The 23,752-nt window shown below is 33.2% G+C and overlaps 1 protein-coding gene across 1 annotated transcript in view; it reads right to left on the minus strand.

Moving 5' to 3' along the window:
• Window positions 1-23,752, minus strand: part of Cfap47 (cilia and flagella associated protein 47) — a 264,376-nt gene that overhangs the window by 55,666 nt on the left and 184,958 nt on the right. The window contains exons 52-56 of the mRNA XM_059250611.1: window positions 20,743-20,840; window positions 11,593-11,768; window positions 10,007-10,114; window positions 4,604-4,715; window positions 1,073-1,177 (exon numbers count right to left, since the gene is read on the minus strand). Of these exons, the coding sequence (XP_059106594.1) occupies window positions 1,073-1,177; window positions 4,604-4,715; window positions 10,007-10,114; window positions 11,593-11,768; window positions 20,743-20,840 (599 nt within the window). The remainder of the gene's footprint in view (window positions 1-1,072; window positions 1,178-4,603; window positions 4,716-10,006; window positions 10,115-11,592; window positions 11,769-20,742; window positions 20,841-23,752) is intronic.

A 23,752-nucleotide genomic window follows, 5' to 3' on the forward strand; every position in this document is an offset into this window, starting at 1 on the left:
AGAGACAGAAAGGCGTAGATCCAGATGGAAGGGAAGGAAGTACTTGGAAGAATAGAGGAAGTGGAAACCGTAATCAGGATATATACTATGTGAAGAAAAAAATCAATTTTCAATAAAAGGAAGAAAATAGGAGGGAAAATCTTTGTGTTCATTGCTGACATTACAAATAAAAAGAGGTCACTGAGGAAAAACAGTAAGTGTCCTACTTATTAATCTCATAAACTACATTAATGTTTTCAAGATTAAAATTCAAATAAAAAAGAAAAATTAATTTGAGGTTACTTCAAGATAAAATTTATCTGACTAGTACTGCCCTTAGCTCATTTTACATTATTTAGCTACTCAGTTGTGTATGTCAGTTCAGGTAGATATAATCAATCACAAATCCAGAAATGGATATAAATCTATATAAAATTTTCCATAAAGGTAAAGAGTTATTTCAAATATTTAGCTTTCAAAAATAAATTCTCAAGCTTCTTTTAAAGCATGTTCTTTATATCCATGGGCACGCATAATAGGTACCATTCATATAAAAGTTCATTCAATTAAATTTTTATGAATTGATTTTACTTGCAAATGATGTCAACTTGATGAATTAAATAAAAAGATATGAATCATTTGGGGATAAAAACAAGGCAAAAAAGGAAGGCACAAAGGTTAAAGAGAAACACTGGAAAGGTTAGAAGGTCTCAACTTAGTAGTTGAAGAGATGAATTATTGGTTCATATTTAACCATTTAGGAATGGAGATTTTCAGCAGGTAGGGAGAGGGTACTCAAAGAGACTGAAATAAAGACTAGTGCTCAACTGATTTAGGAAATGTTTAAGATGAGTATTTTTATATTTTACTTTATTTTGTACTTCAAAAAAAGAACTTATTGCTCAATTTCTAGGCTTAAAGAATACAATATATCTTATTTAGTTGTTCACAGATCAGGAGTCTATACTATTGTATTTTAAAACATTTATTTAATGATTTGCAGAGAAAATGTTTTACCTGCAGAAGTTATTAACTGCATGGACTGTACTTATCTACATAGATTCTACTTCACCTGAGAACATATTTATCATACCTGAGTACAATAGAAGTTAATACAAGTTTCATGACCATTTCTTCCAAGTCCTGATGGATGAAAGTAAACAGATATCTCTATAGTAGAGTGAGGTAGGAGGACCAACTGTGAGAATTCAGAAAGAAACACAAGAAAAACAAGATTCAATATTTTTGTTGAGGTGAAAATTTTGTGTGCTAGGTCTACGACATGCTAATCTTTGTATAATAAATGTGAGGAGTTGCACACATTATCTGCTTTGGTATACTCACTCCATGAATATTGATTATAGAGGATGTAATGAACACTATTAGGTAAGGTAGTCCTCAGGCCTTATTCTTTCTCCAGACAATGACCATGCAAGACTTACTCACTGTGTATTAAGATTTCAAGATTGATCTTAAGAGTTTATTTAAACTTCCAAATTATATAAATATGTACTTTATTTAGGAACCCATAGCTTTTGAACATCATATGGTACAGGCTAAATTACTATAGGAACATAACCTGTAACTTTGTCAATGTCAAAAGAAATGAACATCATTTCTTTTAAACATCAGTGTAAGTCAAGTTCTTTTCATAATAATTTTTTTCACTTCATCTTATTATAAACATACTATGAAGCTAACTGGTGGTCTGTAGTATGAGTTTCAAATTTCTCTCTAGAAATAGTAAAAGGAGAGAACAATTACATAAAATACATTGAAAATCTCAGTATCATATCATATAATCAAAGTACTATACTGAGCATATTATAATCTTTAATATCAACGGATACAGAATAGCAGATAGAGCCACAAAGCTTGAAAAGAACCATTTTATACTGAAGTATTTTGACAAATGAACTTCAAACACAACAAAACAAAATTACAGTACAATAGAAAGAGTCAATCCCTGTAAAATATAACATTTTATGTTCAATAATCTCTGATAGTGGTCACAAAACACAAAAATAAATCTAATATATATTGTTATTAAATAAAAGATGCAAATGATATGGCAAAAGAGTAACAAAGGTTAGAGAGAAACCCAGTTGAGGTTCCCTCTTCCTGATGACTCTAGCTTTTGTCGTGGTGGCAAAACAGTAAACAGCAGAGTTGAATAAACTTTTGATTTCACATAGATTCAGGATGATGGTGGAAGATTATAGGCTATTAAACTATAATCTTAATCAAGTATTTAGGTTTAAACAAAGTGAACAAATAGAATGGAGAGACAAAAAAGAGAGTGATTATGTAGCGGATCATTAACAATTTTTGAAGCAAAGTTAAAGTTAAAGGTACAGAGTTGCTAATTATAGTTTCAATTTCTTTTTTATAACTGAAAAAATAATAAACAGTTGGAAAGAAGATTTTTTCATCATTATTTAATTTTAAAGTAGATTTATATTTATTTATTGAATTATTTTTTATTTATTTAATATTTTTATTTTATAATTAACTTAATTTCACATATCAGCAATGGATTCCCCTGTCCTCCCTCTAATCATTATTTGTAAAGACTTACATGAATACTATACAATTAAAGCAAGAATAAAGATGCATATATAGATATGTGAATACTTGTATATATATAACTATATACGCATTTTTATCATTCATGGTTGAAAAATAATCTTATACTTTTCCATGTGTTATTAGATCTATTTGCTATCAATTGGTTAACTGTGCTCATATATTTGATAAGAGTATTGCCTCATATATAACTTTTGGGTTATTTCTAATATTAGCCTTAATTGCATATTTAATGCCCAATGACACTTAATAATCAAAGAAATAATGGAGTCTAAAGACATGAATGAAGGAATAAAACTATCTATATTGTTAATGATACAAGGTGCCGTGCAATATATTGTCTCTGCTGTTTTTGGACCAAAGATTATTATCTTCTATAAAAGTAAAGATACATATGATGTGAAAAATCTACTTTTAATAAAGAATATAAAGTACGGGCAAACTACATAATGAAGTCTATATTCTTTAAAATTATACGTTGTTGATACATTCAAGTATGTATACTTGAATACATTTTGTAATATTAATGTCTACATATAAATTTTCAGTATAGTAAGAAGTGATTTTTAACTTGATTTGTGGTTTGACTGTTAAATTAAGAACTAATTATATCTATTATATATATATATATATATTAGTATAATTTTATATATATATTTTAACTTTTCATACAGGGTATTGTTAACTCATTCATAATTTTCTTATAATGAGTACTTTAATTATGTTCATCCTCCATTAGCTTCTGTTCAGAAAATTTTCAGTAATTATTTGAGAATTTCATACAATGTATTTTGATATATTCAACACTCGTTTCTCCTGATCCAACCTCACTTCCCTACCTATACACTTTGAGTTCTCTTCTTTTCAGAGGCTCATGAAGTTCAATTCGTGTTATGTTACAATTGCCCTTCCAAGCCTGCTGAACCACTTGTTGGCACCCAGTCACTGCCAAGAGACAGATATTAAGGTATAAAGACATCAAAGTGTATATTTGTTCAACAGACATTAAACTACAAAGAGTAAAAGCTTTTATTTCAATGTATCTGCTAGCAGAGCTCCAGGAGAGGTTTTTTGATAAAGATAAAACATTGTAATTATCTATTTTTTTCTGAAATAGTTTCAATTCTTTCCTAGACTACAATCTCATTCCTCAGCTCAGTCTATCTAGCCTCTTGCCTCAGCCTTCTGAGAAGCGAGAGTAGCTGTGACTAGAGATGTACCCACATATCAGTGCCTGTCTTAATATTATTTTGAAATTTACTTGAATATGGATAGGGGGTCAATTTACTGCAAGGAATTGGTGTCCTATGGTTTGAAAATATAGGTATTTATGTTAAAACTTCTTATCTTGTTTTGTAACTTAGGTAAAAAGATAAAAATAATTTATTATCATTAACTCAATCATATTCTTCTTCATGACCACAAAGTAAGACAATGGGATACAGATGTGTCCAGAGGATGAGCAAGAGCTGTCTAAGAATCTGAAAATGTAAGCAGGGACAAGCCCAGAAACTTACAAAGAGTTAAAAACACTTGTCCTCAAGGCTCTGCTAACAGATAATAACTGTTAAAGATAAAAATCATATTATGTAGACACTATTATAAACTCTGATTAATGCAATGGTCAGAAATAAAATATAACCAGGCCGGGTGGTGGTGGCGCACGCCTTTAATCCCAGCACTTGGGAGGCAGAGCCAGGCGGATCTCTGTGAGTTCGAGGCCAGCCTGGGCTACCAAGTGAGTTCCAGGAAAGGCGCAAAACTACACAGAGAAACCCTGCCTCGAAAAACCGGAAAAAAAAATATAACCAGTATATTGAGTTAATTTAGCATATTTAATTTCAATGTTACAATAAAATGAGATTAATAATAAATTACAATTTATGAGCAGGTATAAAAAAGAATACAATATCACTTTTTAAACTTTAAAATTTCAAATTATTATGATTCTAATGATAATATTGCACTAGAATCCTAAAATTAGAATTAGAAAATGCTTTTGCAGTGATCAATTTCATGGATTTCTGAATGTACTTACTGGCATTTTTCTGTTAAGCTCCACTTCAAAATTTTCAGGATTACTGTTCTTTATTTTCAATTCCAAAGTTTCATGCGTAGGGTTATATAAAGGAAGGGTCTGAACGATCTTCCTGTGAGGAAAATCCAAAGCAGTAAATTTACTGATATTTGTAAATTTATAAGTGATAATTTCATAAACTTTTTCATTATCAACTAAATTGTATCCCCCTTAAAACCTTTGTTAATGCATAATATTTGAATACATTTATGAAAAACAATGTCTGGTTTGATTGTGCAAAAATACATGTCAATTAAAATTAGAAGTAATGCTACTCAATGAAGATATAATAAAATTTTACTCATCTGTCATCTATGGAAATTAACTGAATGATCTTAACAATGATATGGAACACTAAAATGTATATGTTGAACTATTTGTACACATGTGATATTAAATGCAACTTGAACTATATGTACCTAGCTTCGTCAAACTAAAGTCAGATGGGAAAAAGTGGTCTTTTAATCCAATATGACTTGTGTCTTACAACATTTGCTTCAAATACAATCAGCATTCATAACTTAGTGTGTGACAGGTTCATTATTTCATATGGTGTGGTACCAACTCTAACAATATTTGCGTCTAGAAAGAAAACTTTTCAGATGTTTCTGATTTTTCATATTGGTTTTTAAAGGATGTCTATCTTTGTCATACTTTCTATGTTGATTAAGCAACAAAAGTCAACTACCACATAAAATTTTTCTTGATAGCAAGATAATTAGGACATTTCTGTAGATCTAAAAAAGCTAGTGTTTGGCAAACATTTGGATATTCAAGTTTTCAGACATCAGAACCACGATTTTCAACACAACCTTATACTGGTTAATAAGTATTTTTTTAAAAAAAAATATATATATATAGTCTAGAAAGAAAACTTTTCAGATGTTTCTGATTTTTCACATTGGTTTTTAATGGATGTCTGTCTTTGTCATACTATGCTGATTAAGCAACAAAAGTCTTTATATATATAATGTATACATATATAAAGAATCTGAACATATATATGTGTGCATGCTTATTTTCAAACAATTTTAAGAGAACAATCATTGTTTTTGCAAAGTGGATTCAGATCTAGTTATAATGAAAGAATCGTGGGTTTTGGTATAGAAATAAAATCTAGGATCTGTACCTACCAACCAGTCTTAGTTCAAAAGCAAACAAAATGAATCTAAGAAGAGATATCTGGTTTCAAATAAGTGTTAACTGAAGCTCATTATATAAAAAGTCTATTCCCTCAAGAAGAGGATGGTATGACATTGTTCTACTAGGAGTGAATGCAATGGCACTCAACAACAGGTCAGAAGACAGAATAGAAATGGCCTCACGTATACATTCCCTGCTTTCATTTAGTACAAAGCTATGAACCACTCAAAAAATGTCTATCTTAAACCCACTGTTCCTACAGAATTCTGGGCTCTTAAATTGCATGTCCTATGTATCATTTATATGTTTAAGAGTTACCACTATGATAATAATAAATGGCTATGGACGTTGATGCTATAAAAACTCAATAAAAGTTCTGGAAAACAAAACTGAGTTAAACTGTCAGATTGGAAAATAGCAAATGCTGGGAAAAAGGGCAAAATAATACTGAAAATTTTAAACCATTTACAAATTCTAAATCCAAATTACAGCTGTAGGAAGAAGAGAGAAAACAAAGAAAAGGCATGACTTTGGGAGATTATAAAAACGGAAAGCCAGAAATTTCTATAAGAGTATCCATTTATCTTAAAAATAAATAAAAATGGATGCATAGCAAGACATATTATTAGGACATATTAATACTAAATACACTGAAAGATCTTACAAATTTCCAAAAATGATAAAGATACAGTTTAAACTGGTTAAAACTGTATTATCAAACATCTTTCAGTGCCGTGTACCTTTTAATATGTGTTTTAAATCTAACTTAAATGTGTAAGTTTTTAATATAACCTAGAAAAACAAGGTTTAAAATCCTAACATAAGTTAAAAAGGAGAAAAATCTTGCCAGTAAAATGGCTTAGCTTATACTACAAGCCTAATAAAATGAATTAATCCTTGGAACCCAAGTTAAGATGGAAAGAAAAAATCAACTGTGCAAAACTGTCTTCTGAAATCCATTTGTGGGTCATGGCATGAATGTTCTTGCATACATACCTACACATCATGCACACACATGCTTACACAATAAAAAAATTTTAAAAGGAGAAAATGTTTAATACAATGTAAAAAAATGGTTGCCAAACACAGGCAAAACATTTCAGATAGTTATAATAAATTTATATATCTTTCATATATTAACATTTACATTTTTATTGCATTAAAGATTTTTGTATACTTGTGTGTGAATGGGTATGGACACAGTATGTATGAGGAAGTCAGGCGGCAACTGTCAGGAGTTAGTGCTCTTTTTCTGTCATGGGTGTCTTGGGGATTGAACTCAGATCATCAGTCTTCATATAAAGTGCCTATATCCTATGAGCCATTTTCTTAGCTCATATATATTAACATTTCAAGACATGAGAAAGGTTCAGAAGTTTATAAATATTATGTTTAAGTAAAGTGTTAGTACATCACTCAATTTTCCTAAATTTTTTTTAAAACAATTGTTCTTTGCCATCATACTTCAACTTCTTCATGATTGTTGTTCATCTTTGGTGGAGACGTTCGGCTGCTTGACCTTTTGATGTTAGAGGCCCCTGAAGTCTACAGAGAGTAAAGGAAGCTGAAATTTTATACTTCAGGTTAAAAATGCTAATGAAGACTACCATGAGATTTAAAAAGTCTAAGCATGATTAGCAATTCTTCATTTTTCATACCAAAGCTGAAACAAGATAAGTTTTTAAGTGTTATCCCAAAAAGAGATGATAAATAGGGTCTTACACAATGTCCCAGTCAGTAAGTGCTGCTGGTCTTACAAGCACAAACACCTAAGGTTGGTTCTACACTACACACTTACAAAGCTGATATAGCAGTGTGTGTTCTATATGTTACACCATTCTTGAAAAGCAGAGGCAGGAGGATACCTGGAGCTTACTAGATGGCCAGCCCAGAGGAATCAATGAGCTCTAGGTTCACATAGAAACACTATTTGAAAACCTAAGGTAGAGAAAAACAGAAAAAGATACCGAAGTTTGATCTCTGGTCTCCACATGCAAAAATGTGTAGCTAAATAAGTATGTACATACACATACACCAAAAATACATTGCTGAGATCTTCTGGCAGCAATGGCTTTACCAGAAGCCATGGGAGTATGTGCATAATGTGACAACTAGTATTCAACAAGTTGACCAATCAATCGAGTAACTCTCAGATACCCACATGGCAAGGACCTTGGGGTCACTGTCTGTAAATGACTGGTTGCTTCTGTCTGTAATTTGTCTCATGTACCACTATATTTCTTCCCTAAAAACTACTATGGGTGTTTTCCCACAGCTTGTGTGTTTATCTCATATTTATATTCATATTCCATCTATTGGGCACACATATAGCTGTGGATGGTCAGGAAGATGCTTTCTACTTAAGCTGTATAATTCTGATGAATAGAAATGATACTAGGATATTTTTCATTACTCAGACTGACATATGAAAATTCTCAGCTACAAAGACAGCCTTTGATACATTTTGTTAAGACCTCAGAGCAAATCCAAAACAGACTAAGTTGCCCTGGAGACAATTTGATCAAGGACTAATTCCAAAATGTTTGGGGAACCAAAGTTAGGGTGATACATTGAGACATAATTCCCTTTAGAGGTCCTCTAAGCAATTGGCTTTCTGTACATACTCCCTGAATTTCAATGTCATTCTCTGTCTAGGAAGCCTGACCAACTAAGAGCTACATGCACGGCCAAGCCTTACTCACAGGCCAGTCAGCATGATCTCCCTAGCTTGAGAGAAACTGTGTAACTTATCATGTGTTATGAGAATAGGTTGGACCCTGAAAATGTAACATAATTGTCTAGAGTTTGGCTGGAGGGGTGTGTGTGTGTGTGTGTGTGTGTGTGTGTGTGTGTGTGTGTGTGTACGCATGCACGCGTGCTTGAGAGATATAGCTGGGGATGCAGAGAGAGCTGAAAAAAGAGGATGAGTAGCTAGGTAGGAGAGAGAGCAAGAGAGATTTTCAGAGAGGATTTTTTTAAGGTGAAGTAAAAAAGAAAGTCACCATCAATAAGTGTTTTCTTATTTTCCCCTCAGATTAAAAAAAAGTCTAGCCCTCACCAAATTCAGGAATTTTTTTTTTCCATACCCAGGGCTGCTGGAGGCTGGCCCTCCAGTTAGCAATGATACATACATGCATACATACATGCATACATAAAGAAGAAATAAATTTGAGGATGCTTTTTGTAGTCATAATATATGAAAATATGACACTGTACCCTACATAAACATTATTTTTTAATTAAAAATAAAATAGAATAGGGTCAGACTACAAAAAAAATAAGCAAATGAGGAAAAAATTAATTTCTTTTGCTTTATAAGGCATACAAAGCTGTGAGAATTAAACTCTAGGTTACTTTGCAAGAATAAGGAGTATAGAACTGTACATGCTGTCACTTTAGCACTTAGAACTTCCTTTTCATACCCTGCTTCCTCATTATTTTGATTACTTTGTTATCATTTTCTTAGCGAATTATTTGTAGTGGCATGTTGGCCCAACATCTAGTAATGGAAGAATTTAACATACATTTTTGTGTGCTGAGGAAGAGATATTAAGTAAAAGGTGCTTATTTACCCATTAGACTATATATTTTTAAAGTTAAGTATAGGTTTTTTATTTTTTGTTTAACAGAATCAAATTTGGTGTCAGACATAGAATAGGATCTTGACTGTCTGAGTGTGAATGTGGAATCTCAAGGGAACATCTTAACCAAGTGTTAACCAAGTGGCCTGATGTTCACAGTTCTTCATGGTATATCCTCTGCTTTGAACAAATAAAACTTCAACCAGGATTCTCTTTAAGTGTGAACTCAACTTGTTCCAAGCTTAAGCTGTATGTGCATAACAACATGTTCCACTCCCCCTAGCATCTATTGGGAATGAGCCAAGTACAGTGAGATTCACTCCCCGTTAGATGCCACTAACTATTTCCCCTTGCCCAGCTTTCCTCTCCTTTACCTTATATATATTAAAAAACAAACAAACAAACAAACAAACAAAAACCTTCTCCATTTTATTTTGTGTGCCTGAATACAGGACCTTGCTCTGTAATGCAATAGTCCCTTTCCCTCCTTTGCAAGCATGTTTTGTAGGGAACTCGTGATCTGTTTCTCATGACAGCTTTTCCTATTAGAAATATATTTATTTTGTATTTTAAGAGGTTAAATGCCTTACAACCATGTTTTTCTTTTTTTTAAATAACAAAATTATTAAATAGAACTTACTTTCCAAGATCACACTGCATTTCTGGTATTCTCTTTGTCTTTGGAAGATCAGTTGTTAATTTCAGTAAATACCAAAACTCTTCACCCGATTCAGGCTGAAAAATAATGCTGTTGTAGAGAAATTTTGAAAATCTTGTCAGTCATTTTAGTTTTGTAAAATAAATGTGGAAGAGCAAAATAAAAAATGGTGGAAATATCTAGTTTCAAATAAAGTATTTAATCATTACTGTGCTATTTATTCCAGTTTGATCATGAATATATTTGTAATTTTTCAATTTTTGGTTTCTTCATTAAAGAAAAGAAATTTTGTTGTTAATACAGAATAAATAAATATTTGTTGAATGAATGAAAACTCATTACATGTGAGTATTTTAAATATCAATGTCTATAGCTGTCGTTAAATCAAATTTACTGTGTTGAACTGAATGTATGCACACATTCATGTGAAGGTCATCATAAATATCTAGTTTTAAAGAACATCTTTATAATCAGCATGTGCTCACCCCTCAGAAGATAGTTTGCTAAGGTATCAATGTATCACTGGGTTGATAGCTCAATTTTGTTATATCTTTTTGTATAATTTCAATCAAGTCACTTAACTTTTGGAGTTAGAATTTCATTATTTATAAAATGGATGAATCTGTCAGCCTTGCCTTACTCTTGCTATGAGAATTTAATATACATAAAATATATGCCAAGATGATAATTATAGAGTAAGCAAGTTATAACAAGCCTAGACTATGCCTAATACATACAAAAAAACAAAAATGAAGTTTTACTTGGTAGTTGTAAAGTCTAGGGTCCAATGAGAGAGATGAGAGAAGCCCACATTTCTACTGGTAATCTATTACAAGATTCTTTTAATAAAAACCTGCATTCCTCTTCTTTTATAACATTCTGCTCTTCTTTTTTCAGTTCTACTTTTTAATTTTTTAAAATGTTTTGAGAGTATCTCAGGACCAGGTCCTGAGAACCTGGTCTCTACACCAGGTTCAAGCCGGTCTAGAACTCACCATGCTAGGGTAATCAACTACTATTTTCCTGATTTATACTATTATGAATTTTATCCTTTAAGGTCTAAAATATATATTATTTTAGTATTCCTTCATTAAAATTATAAGTAATCACTCTATAATAGGAATCAAGATAAGAAATTTCAGTCATCATTCTCTGAGACAATGTACCCACAGTACTGCATTAACTACATTGCTAATATATACAAGTGTGTGTGTGTGTGTGTGTGTGTGTGTGTGTGTGTGTGTGTGAATGTGTATGCTTTCAGTAGAGGATAATATTTGTAGTGTAATTTTGTCTAAAAATTTGCAAGCTAATTACTCAAAGAAGAAAAGAATTTTTACAAGAAAAGTAAAAGTTTAATCCCCAGTTCTCATGAATCATCCTCAGTTCAGTTTTAATTTGACTAGTAAAAAGCAAAATAAGAAATGTTAGAATGTTTTAATCTGATATTTCAGTGAATAGTAATTTTACATTGAAGCAAACAAAAAGTAATTGTTAATTAGTACATATTACTAGAGAATAGTTCTTACTTCAAAGACAACAAATTACAATTAAGAGCCCAATACTACCTTTCTTCTCTATAGCCTGTGGCTGCTGGAGAATACCATACAATGTAGTTCATACATTCGAATGGATTCAGTCTTACTTCTTCTGGTCCATTAAATGCAGAGGATGTTAACTTCACATCCATACGTATAATTATACCTTTTGAATTGGAGATGGGAATTTCAATGCAGGTAGTCTCCTATGATTATGAAAGAAAAGAAAGACATGATCAATTTTGTTGTCAGAATAATCATTTCTCTAGGGAAGCAAATGGAAAAAAAACTATTGTTTAAGGCCATTTAGTATATTTTTTCCTTTCCTGGTGCACTACTGAGCATATCTATATTAAATCTTAACCTCATATGTTATCCCTGATTAATTATGAGAAATAATAACATAACACAGTTTTAATAACAGGCATTACATAGAGACCTAATACAAATAAATAGTTAAAAGAACTATTTGCAATATTACATTTAAGATATATTTTTCACCAATTGTTTAATTAAGATGAGATCCATTTTTCAGGACTTCCTCTGGTAATAACTCATACTGATTTTTCTAGGCAACCTGATGAAATTTGTAAGACTAATAAAGAACCAGGCATTTTAAGTGGTTTCCAAGGATCAAAAAAGTAAAAATAATTATAGTATAGGAATATGTCAGGATACAAACATATCAACCACACACTGGCCTAGCAATTTTGCCTAGGGCTGAAGAGAGAAGGAAGCAATTGGGCTTGCTCATTTGTCCTCATCTACTAGTCAGATTATGTCTCACAAACAAAATGTTAGTTAAAGAACATGCTACATGGTCTCGAAGAAGTAAAAACAAAGAAAACCAACCCCACCCAATCAATACAAAAACAAAACAAAACAAAACAACAAAATCCCTAGGCTCTTGCTATCTGTTATGCTTTCTGATAATTAATATTATTATATTACTATATTATATTATATTATTAATATTATTTTTATTTCATTTCATTTCTTAAAAATAATTCTGGGCCAGCAAGATGGCAAAGGTGCTTGCTACCAAGTTTGACGACATGAGCTCAGCCCCCAAGACTCATATAGAAAAAGAGAACCTAGTCCTTCCTATAAGTTCTCATCTCAATTCCACAAGCACACTGTGGTAAACACATATGCACAATCTCTCTCACACACGTTATGTCTCCCCCCCCCTCTCTCTCTCTCTCACACACACACACACACACACACACACACACATTAAATGGAATAAAGTTAAATGAAACTTCATTGGACATATTCACATTTTACGAACTACACATTAAAAATGCAAACTCTGGCCTGAGGAAGAATAAGATAGTATTTAGAGTATAAAATTTCTTTTAGAGCATATCATTACAAACAAGACTGGAACACAAAATAAACTTGTTTTCATGAGTCAAGAATTTGCTCTGAAACCCAGGCTATCCTGAAACTCAAAATTCTGTCTCCACTCCACTCCCTAAATTCTGGGATTATAGTCATGACTCTTCAAGGCTGATTTGAAATCACTCATAAACTTACTGCTTTTTTTTTGTTAACTATAATTAGTGTAGCACAAGTAAGCAGTTACTTTACATGAAAATTATAATGTTATGGATCAGTAAATCTTTTTTTTTTTTCAAGACAGGGTTTCTCTGTGTAGCTTTGCGCCTTTCCTGGAACTCACTCTGTAGACCAGGCTGGCCTCGAACTCACAGAGATCTGCCTGGCTCTGCCTCCCGAGTGCTGGGATTAAAGGCATGCGCCACCACCGCCCGGCAGGTTCAGTGAATATTAAGGTTAGAAAGAATGTGAGGATGGAAGCTATGAGGCACTAATTTCACAGTTCCTCCTTGGCATCCTTGCTATATCCATGGCAAATTGTCCCTAAGTGAACACTTTACTCCTACCTAGTAGGTCTAGAAACATTCCCTAATTCTTTCAGAGATGAGTGTTTAGATAGTGATGGCTAAATGCTTATGAACTCTGTATTCTCTTGAGAATCCCTGGAGTATAACTCTTAGGATGAAATTTCAACAAAACCAAAAATTTTATTATAGTTAATAATTTAATCTTATGATATATATAAAATAATAGAAAATCTATCAAATTCTATATTATAAAAATTACCTTGAAATCTCAAACTCAAACAAAAATCCCATAAGTGGCAATTTAAAAGTATGCTTTCAAATGGGTATTTGTAGTTTAATAATGTGCCAAAATATTCTCAAAATAACTTAGAAAGCTTAATTTTATAGCTATAAGTACTTTTTAGGAATACAATTTATATATTTTATGTATGTTTGATATGTTCAGTAGGATAAGAAATTTGTCATTCATGAGATTATGAGATAGATGATCGAGTCTGTATTTTGGTTATTGAATAATTCCAGAAATACAGAAGTTCATTTGGATCTAATAACATAATGTATCACCGTGCATGGTGCCAGAGTACTTCCTTCCCAATACTCAGGAGACTGAGGAAGCCTGGGATACCCAGGCTAAAAGATGTGCAAAGAAAATTACACCCACAAGATGCTTAATGTTCTGTTGTTCTATGTATCCCACCATATTCCACATTCAATTTTATGATGAATTAACTTTTACACTTGGGGAGTTAAATTTATTTAAGTACTTTTGAAAAAGTTTAAAATATTTGGCTGTTATTTGTCTAGCCAATGGCATAGACCTCCACTTTGATGAGCAGGCTTTTAAAGTTCATTTATATTTAGAATGAAACATAAATCTGTTTTGACTGAAATAATAATGAGTGCACGTGGAGACTTCTAAAGCTATCTTTCATCTTCACACAAGCTCTTTTAAAGGTTCAACAACAGAGCATTCCTTTATGAAGTTTCTAGCACTGTTCTCTTCCTTGTACTTAAAGAACATTTCAGCCAGAATAATGCACATGTTAAAAATTGCTTTCATATGCATATTCAATCATGTGAAGCATGAAAACATTAATATGGGGAAAATCATCAACAAAATGTTGTGATTTAATGTAACAGAGAACAGCCATATAAAATTGGAATACTATTTTAAAATATATATTAAAAGATTGAAATAAACTCTGTTATAAACCATTTCAGAGGCAAACTTAATCCCATGTAAGTTTTTAGAGAAATGTACGATACTTTCAGCATAGATTTTATTTATAAATTTACTACTTTTATCACAATAAAAACAACATTTCAAGATATTTAAAAACATCATTAAACAAGTAATTTTTTTTACATGCTCTATTGCAAGGTAGCACATGGAATAAAATCTGCCATGCCTTTTGAATCTCTCTGAGATCTGGCCATGAGGAAATTCACTGGTCACATGATCCTCCTCCTACCTATTTGGTTCCAACTCCAATCCCACATGCCTCTTTTTGTTTCCTAATTGTCTGGGCTCCCTCATCCTTTCCTGTCAAGCTAAGTTTGTTCGAAGGGCTTATATATTTATTTGTATTTCTATCTGGCAGCACTCCCACAATCTTCAAGCTACCTTCATGATCACCCAAAAGTGTTTTTATTTATAGAGATAGCAATTTCTAAATTTATCTGCTCCTTTACTGTAACAGTGATGGCGTACACTGAGTGAATTAAATTCAGTGATGTGCAATATGGCAACTTTCATAGTTTTTAAAAGTATAATATTTTAAATTTTCTGTCTAGTAACTTATACACATATAGAATGTGTTTTGGAAGGCCGTTGTGCACCTACAGTGTATTTTCATTATACCCACCCCAACTTTCCCATATGAATCCGCCCACAACCTGAACCAAGTCCCCTTTACAACTTCATGTCTCTATCTTCTCTTCCTCCTTTTGCTATTCTTCCTGAATGAGCCTAACTAGTGCTGTCCACAAATGCATGATTGCAAAGCAATTCAATAGCAGATGGATAATCTACAAGGGGCCAACCCCAAAGAAAACCGACTCTGCCTCACCCCAACAGTTATCAAGTTTCTCTTGATTACTGCTCTCCAAATCTGTGAAGAAATGGGCATATAGTTATCTTATAATAGTTCCCAGCATGGAGAGACTTATTTTTCATATATTTAAGGAAACTCAAACTCAGCCAATATTTTTTTTATTTGATTGCTTTTAGTGATTCCATTTCCAATCCTCAGGATTACCTAGAAATTTCTCAGTTTGGGGAAGAAGTTTAACAAGATTTGCTCTTTCCAACCCTCTGGATGCAATTGCATTTCCTCCTGCAATTATTTTTCCAATACAGAGCTTTCAATTTATAAGATACAGGCTGGACAAGAAAAAAAAGCATTAATTGTTGTTGTTCAAACTTTCATTTTGTAAAATCTTACTATTTTGCCTTATTTTAATCACAAAAGAAGGACAATTAAACTGTTGCCTTATTTTCCTCGAGGAAGACACACTTTCACTGTTTTATAGGTAGCCGTTTATTGGATGGAAATGGGTAAATATTTCTCATCTCCCTTGATCACTGATATCATTCACACACTGTTAGAGAGGACAAGAATCCAGTGTGCAAGAGGACCTGAGAAATATAACTTCGGATTGTACTTCTGTTGCTCGGTGACTTAGTCATACTATGAGTGAGGAGCACAGGCAGTTAGTGCAAAGATGATTTTTATGACTGAAACTAAGTATTTATGGTATAATGAAAGGCGTGGTCTAGGAGAAGACACTGTGTTTGTTTATAAATCTATTCAGTCACAATATTTAAAGTGTCCATGTGAAAATAAGACACAGGACACACTTGAAATCTCAAGTTCGTCCAGGTTGCCTTGTTGCTTGAAAGCAGCAACTTGAGATGGGAGCAGAACTTCATCTCCTCACCAAGTAGTTTTGTTTTTCTCTAACTGTTCCTTCTCTTGCGTTTAATTGTTTTTCCAGAATTGAGCCTAATCTTGTGGCCTTTTTTTGTTTATTTTTCTTTTCTTTCCTCCTTGTTGGGCTCACATAAAGATTATGTTTTCACACATAAACAATTGAGTCAATCTAATAGGAAGTAGCAGGAAATATATTTCACCATATCCTCTCTCAGAAGATAATAATAATCATAATCTGAGGTGGAAAACATGCAATACTACTAATTTAGGTAAAATTTCATTGAGGAAATTTTCAAGTTTAATTTTATTTAATTTGAAGACATTACCAAGTCAATAAACAAATGAAACTTGGGGCAGTTTAAAAGTACTATGTAATTCAGAGGAAGGATACCTATACTCTCTTTCTACAATTTTCTTAAATGGAAGAGTTAATTACAGTAGTTCGAGACTTGCAGAAACAAGGGAGGCAGCTATAAACTAGAAATGTCCTTGTCACTCCTTTGCTGCTCTTACCTGTATGCAACTGTATTTTCTCATGTTAGTCCACCTTTTATCTTACCCCTTTCACCTCACAGTCCGTAATTCAACCCACAACATATACAGTGTAGCACGAATCTTAAAAGGTCTTCTTAATAAAAACATACCCGGAGCCGGGTATTAGGGTGAATTCTGAACGATCAGAGAAGCAGAATAAGCCACAGCTAAACTCACCTTGTCAACTCCTCAGCTGATCCTGTTTCCTCAAACTGGAAGCCTCTGAGTTCTCACCCAAATGGCTCTCAGATGAACTGATGCTAAAAGCCTCAAAGCTTAAAGGCCTAAAAAGCCTCTAGTACCTGGTCCTCACAACTTATATACCTTTCCGCTTCATGCCATCACTTACTGGAATTAAAGGCATATGTCTTTCGCAAGCAAAGACATTAGATCTCAAGTGCTGGGATTAAAGGTGTGTGCCACCACACCTGGCTCTGTTCCTAGTGTGGCCTTGAACTCAGAAATCCAGATGTACCTCTGGCTCCCAAGTGATAGGATTAAAGGCGTTTGTGTCACCATTTTCTGGCCTCTATGTCTAAATCTAGTGGCTGTTCTGTTCTCTGACCCTCAGAGAAGTTTATTAGGATACACAATATATCAACCACAATACAGTGAAAAGGCATTACTTTCTGCACTTTTATTAAAATTATAGACTTTCAGATAATTGTAAAGTGGTCACCTCGTTAACACATACTCCCCATTTGATGATTTTAAAAGTGAAGAGATGGGCAGGTCCAATCTCATCTTCTCTTTTCATTCCCATTATATATATATTTTTCAATTGTGCATATAAATATCTCAAAACAGTTGTAATTTTTTTCTTCAAATTCCCAAAGTATGAGGTTAAATCTGAATAAATCTTTATTCATTATTTTAAAAAGTTGAACTTGGCAAAAAAATCCATTAAACATCTTCCACCTTGAATTTGTTCTAGCATTCTCTTTTCATGTGTAGCACAAAGTTTTATTCACGCACATTTTCATAAGCTATTTACTAGAGCTACTAAATGTCATTAGGAGAAAAGTAGTTTACTCTGAGTCTCCCACATCCAAATTATATGGTGTATAGGAGATGTTTTATATTTTATTTGTCTATTAAACAATTCAAAAATATTAAAATTCCAAAAAATAAATCCTAAATACTTTAAATCATCAAAATTACTGTCTTCACATTCTATTACTGTTTACTGAGAATATAATCTATGGCATTTTTTTCCTTTACCCTATAGTAAGCATAAATGTAAAGACCTTTAGAATACAAATATTATATTGAGTCCATTTTAGGAAAAAATTGATTATTCATTCTTATGTAAAGAAAATGTGGAAATCACATTAAATACAATAAAAGCTGAGAAGCAGCTGGAAATCAGAGATATCTTAGTATCATATCTTATGATCTTAGGTTTAAGGAAAACATTTCACAAATGAGTTAGCAAACCAACAAATGCAGTTGAAAATACGGGTAAGTGATATTTATATGAAGAAAACAATTTTCAGCATATACTTGGAAATACTAAAAAGCATCTACTTCAAGGAGCATAACAAGGTTTGGCTGTGAATATTTAAAAAAAGTCATTCAATTAAATTAGGTTTTGTAGAAGTAAAAGAAAGTATACACTTTTATGACTAGAAGCACAGAAAAACTTAATGAATTAGAAGCAACATCATTCGACAATATCCTCCAACATAGAATTAGTTGAAAAAAAGAACCTTTTCAATCAGCGTCTGTTGAAAATGAATATTTAATTAAAATAGCAAAGCTGCCTCTAATCACAAGTGGAACAATGAGTAAGTAGTTACAGTTCTTATGCAAGTAATAAACTCATGAAAGGGCAATATTTCTATTTAAGTTAAAAAAATGAAAACATACTGGAAATGTCTTGATGTAAGAGAAACATAGCGATTTCTTTGTAATTTCTAAAATTGTACATAGCTACATAAATACTGTAATATTGTGGGATTGCCAACCTGTATAAGATTCTATACCATTCAAAAATGAACATCATAAAATAAATATCAATTTTTTTCATTAGTATTTTCTCAAAGGCCTAGCAACTCTTGCAAGAAAATAAAAACCCTTTATAAACATTTTATTGAGAATGTGCACAGGTGTTTGTGATTTCATATTTGCAAGTATGTTTGCTAATTTTTATACATTTCAGCTTATCTTCCTAATCATACTAAACAAATATTCAGTAAGGTACTGTCTTGTATTCCTAATATCTTTTTTTTTTTTTTTTGGTTTTTCGAGACAAGGTTTCTCTGTGTAGCTTTGCGCCTTTCCTGGCACTCACTTGGTAGTCCAGGCTGGCCTCGAACTCACAGAGATCCTCCTGGCTCTGCCTCCCGAGTGCTGGGATTAAAGGCGTGCGCCACCACCGCCTGGCTTCCTAATATCTTAAATGTCTAAATTTTTTTCTACCACATTTTGTTAAGGGTGTGTAAAATGAAAGAAAAAAATTTTCTTAATAAAAAAGAAGTAAAAAAAAAAAAAAGAGAAGAAACAAAGATAGAAAGCCCAGAGGGCCTGTTAAATTGACTTGATGTTTTTAGATTTTTGACATGTGGGGACTAATCTCATTTCCATGTCAGTGTACCCTGTCAGCTGCTAAAGATTAAAATATAATTAGCTCATTCCTGGAAAAAAAAAGGAGACAAATTCTAATTCAGTGATCATTTCACACATCAAGAGGTTGTTTATGCTGTTTAAAAATCCCCTTTATGTGGGCCTAGAGAGATAGCTCAGTGGTTAAGAGCACCTGCCACTCTTACAGAGGACCTAGATTCAGTTACCAGCACCCATATAGCAGCTTATAACTATCGTGAACTTGAGTTCCTGGGGTTCCAATACCCATTTCAGGCCTTGAGGGCACCAGGCATGCAGACACTGAAAAATATCCATACATACATACAAAAACTCATACATATAAAATAAAAGTAACAAGTAAATCTTTAAAATCTAAAATAAATGAAAATAGCCTTTTAAGTATCCACATTATTGCAAATACTAGGCCATGGAAATAGGGCATTTTCATTGAGTGAAATTATCCTACCATCATCAAGCTAATAACTTTCCACTTAGAAGATAATGCTTTTGCAAGCTACATTTGAATACATGTCAACATTTTCATCGGGTATTTTCTATGCCTCAATGGAGATTTATCCAGAACACATCTTGGGATATAATCAACTTATAAACTTAAAATATTAGAAATATTTTCTTACTTTATATTATTAGGAGCTAAACTTTAAGATTTTATGAAAATAACACTTATTTGATTATGATCAATTTAAATTTCTGTATGCTAACAATACAATGATTATATCTAATTAGACTATTATTAGCAATTAACATCATCTTGCTTTACTTAAATCTAGACTATTGATGTTTGAATTATTAAGAAGTTTTGGATACACATTTATTAACACATGAAAATCTTCTCATGCAGTGGTGGCGTACTCCTTTAATCCCAGCACTCCAAAATCCACACTAGGACTCTAAATACTTTTCAAAGTAAACATCTTACTGTGGGTATTGGGAAGAATGCATGCTGGAGTCTAGGGAGCACAATTTCACTTGTACCACATAAATGCAGAATAAGGAGATAGGCTAAAGTTAAATTTACATAACAAATCTTGAAATATGCAGGCAGATGCTAAGTAGGGAAGTCACTACAAGATGCCAAATAACTAAAAGATATTTCTCCAAAGCATTGAAGGTCTAGAGTGACTCTGACTGATTAATTTCAGTATACTCCTTTGGAATATGTATTTTAAGGGTAGAAACTTAGTGTATAACAGCTCTATTTCTCAAATGGCAATTTATGAATATTACGGGGCTCTTACCAGAGCTGTACAGTGAAGTTCAATTGTGTCTACAGGAGGTGCAGGAGAGCTATGGATCTCAAGATGATACCAGATTTTTAAACTTTTAACCTTCTCATCTGAAAAAAAAAAAAAACCAAAAACTAAAGAGACAACAACAAACAAGTATTTATTAATATAGGCTTCAGAATTCTATACAAATATGAAATCCATAAACATACCATTTTTGACCTTACATTTCTATATTTTTTCCCTTTTTCTTTGCACTCACTAAAGCACAGGATGGCATTAAACTCTCATAATCCTTATGCGTCAGAGTCCCAAATGATGGAACTTTAGGCATGTACCACCATGGCTGGCAACAATGTCAGTTTTCTTGGACTTCTCAGGAAATCTGAGAATACCAGGAGGTTCTTTCATTACAGTGGTGAGCAGTAAGAGAAGCCCCATTGTGTATGGCAGGCAAGTAGGCAACACTCTTGGTTTTATTCCTGTTCCAGTAACTCATTCATTTCCCCAGCATAGTAAACTTAAGAAGCTTTTAAGTCAAGCATTAATGGCCTGAATAAAAAATACTTTACCCTACCTTCTAAAACATTCATATACTGATACCAAGAAACATCTAAATAATGCATTGCAATGAACAGTTCATTTGTAGTCATATAAGAATTTAAATTAAGGAGAGGTTCAGGAGTATTAGGCCCAGGTACCATGGGAGTTTTAAAAATTCTTGCAGTTTAACTCAAAGAAAGCTAGAAAGAGGTTTAGGTGAAGTAGTGAGATGATGTTTATGTCAGCATTGCCCGTTTTTCTTTAGGGCAGAAAATTCTGCCTCTGTTGATATATAGACTCTCGCACCAAAACTTCAATCTTCATCAGCCAAAAAGTCCCTTCAGGCCGGGCGGTGGTGGCGCACGCCTTTAATCCCAGCACTCGGGAGGCAGAGCCAGGCGTATCTCTGTTAATCCGAGGCCAGCCTGGGCTACCAAGTGAGTCCCAGGAAAGGCGCAAAGCTACACAGAGAAACCCTGTCTCGAAAAACCAAAAAAAAAAAAAAAAAAAAAGTCCCTTCAGAGAGAGGTTCTGTACTTGCATCAAATTCATTCTCTTTCTGTCCAGTTGTTTCCATTTGCACAGCTTCTAATTTCTGGATTCTTTGGTTTTCTAGTGCTGAGCTACCTCAGGGTGAAGAGTGAATTGTACACATAGTCACAACAATATTGTGTTTAAAAGTTTTCAAGAACTAGCCAAGTGGTGGCGCATGCCTTTGATCCCAGCACTTGGGAAGCAGAGCCAGGAGGATCTCTGTGAGTTCGAGGCCAGCCTGGTCTACAGAGTGAGATCCAGGATAGCCAGAGCTATATAGAGAAACCCTGTCTCGAAAAACCAAAACCAAAAACAAACAAACCAAAAAAACTTTCAAGAACTATGATTCTAGATTGAATTACATAGTTAAGTTACTAACTTCCTTTCTCCTCAGTTTGTCTGTGAATTAGGGGCTCACAATAATGTTATTATCAGTGTCTTTCTCTTCTGAAATCTCCATGGCACTGCAAAGTATTGTGTTAAAATACACTTTTTGTGATCTCATGTGACAATGAATGACATACAACACTGTATACATTACACAGTTCCATATTTTATTGAACTACCCCAGTCTATGCTATTTTGTACTGCAGTATATTGTCTTGTACTCCAGCCCATTCTAATACCTAGCTATCATAAAATACATAAAATAAATGGATCTGAGACACATCTAGAACTATAAGTTAGAGAGTGGAGGGAATAGAGGAAGTCCAGATACGTTCTTTTTTGGCTGGCCTGGAACTTTCTGTGTAGACAAGGTTGACCTCAAACTAACCTAGATCTTCCTGCATCTGCTTCCAAAGTGCTAGGGTTAAATGCATGGTTCACTAACACACTTAGCCAGATAGGTTCTTATTTTTTATACTCACATACACACACACACACACACACACACACACACACACACACACACACAGAGGGAGAGAGAGAGACAGAGACAGAGAGAGAGACAGAGAGACAGAGAGACAGAGACAGAGAGACAGAGAAAGAGAGAGACAGAGAGAGAGAGACAGAGAGCACAATTCTTTTTTTTTAAAGTATTTATTTATTTATCTATTATGTATACTACACTGTTGCCTGCATGTATGCCTGCAGGCCAGAAGAGGGCACCAGATCTCATTACAGATGGTTGTGAGCCACCATGTGGTTGCTGGGAATTGAACTCAGGACCTCTGGAAGAACAACCTGTGCTCTTAACCTTTGAGTCATCTCTCCAGCCCTCTTTCTAATACTCTTACTTCTCTCTGATTTTATCATACAATGTAATTAACTGCACCTGTAACACACAGGTGCCCTGTATGTGTGTTGGGGGAGGTTGTATGTGTGTATGATATGTGTCATGTGTGTGTGCACATGCATGTGGGTGGGAACAGAGACGACAAAGAAAGAAGAGAGACAGACAAATAGAGAAGACATCTATTTATTGCTTCTACTTTTTTAAAGAATTGCAATACAAATTCATTCAATAGAAATGCAGTTGGGATGTATTGTATGAGGGAAGAATAAAGAAAAAGTAAACCAAAAAACAAATAATTTTCTTGGTATACACCTTTGCTTTGAGAGTTTTGCATCTTTGGGTCCGTGTCTCTCTAACACCCTATTACAACCCTGATACTCACATAACTCACTTTCCAGGAAACACACTCTGACTATTTCAATTCTTTACTAACATATTCTTCTTCATACTTCTATGTTTCACAATGTTTAAGCTTTATAAGAAAAAATATGATTAAGTTTGTTTGATATGAGAAAGACTGCTATCATACCCTATATTGAAAAGAAAATCATACTACAATATTAAGACAATATACACATTAATATCTTATCAGAAACTTAGTATATATTCCTTATTTAATAACACAAAAGTGGGTAAAGCTTAGCACTAATGCAAAGATAAACAATCTTTGTGGTGAGGTATAATAATCTTGTTATTTTTGAGCAGCAG

Source organism: Peromyscus eremicus, chromosome X, assembly GCF_949786415.1.
Source record: "Peromyscus eremicus chromosome X, PerEre_H2_v1, whole genome shotgun sequence".
Classification (NCBI taxonomy): domain Eukaryota; kingdom Metazoa; phylum Chordata; class Mammalia; order Rodentia; family Cricetidae; genus Peromyscus; species Peromyscus eremicus.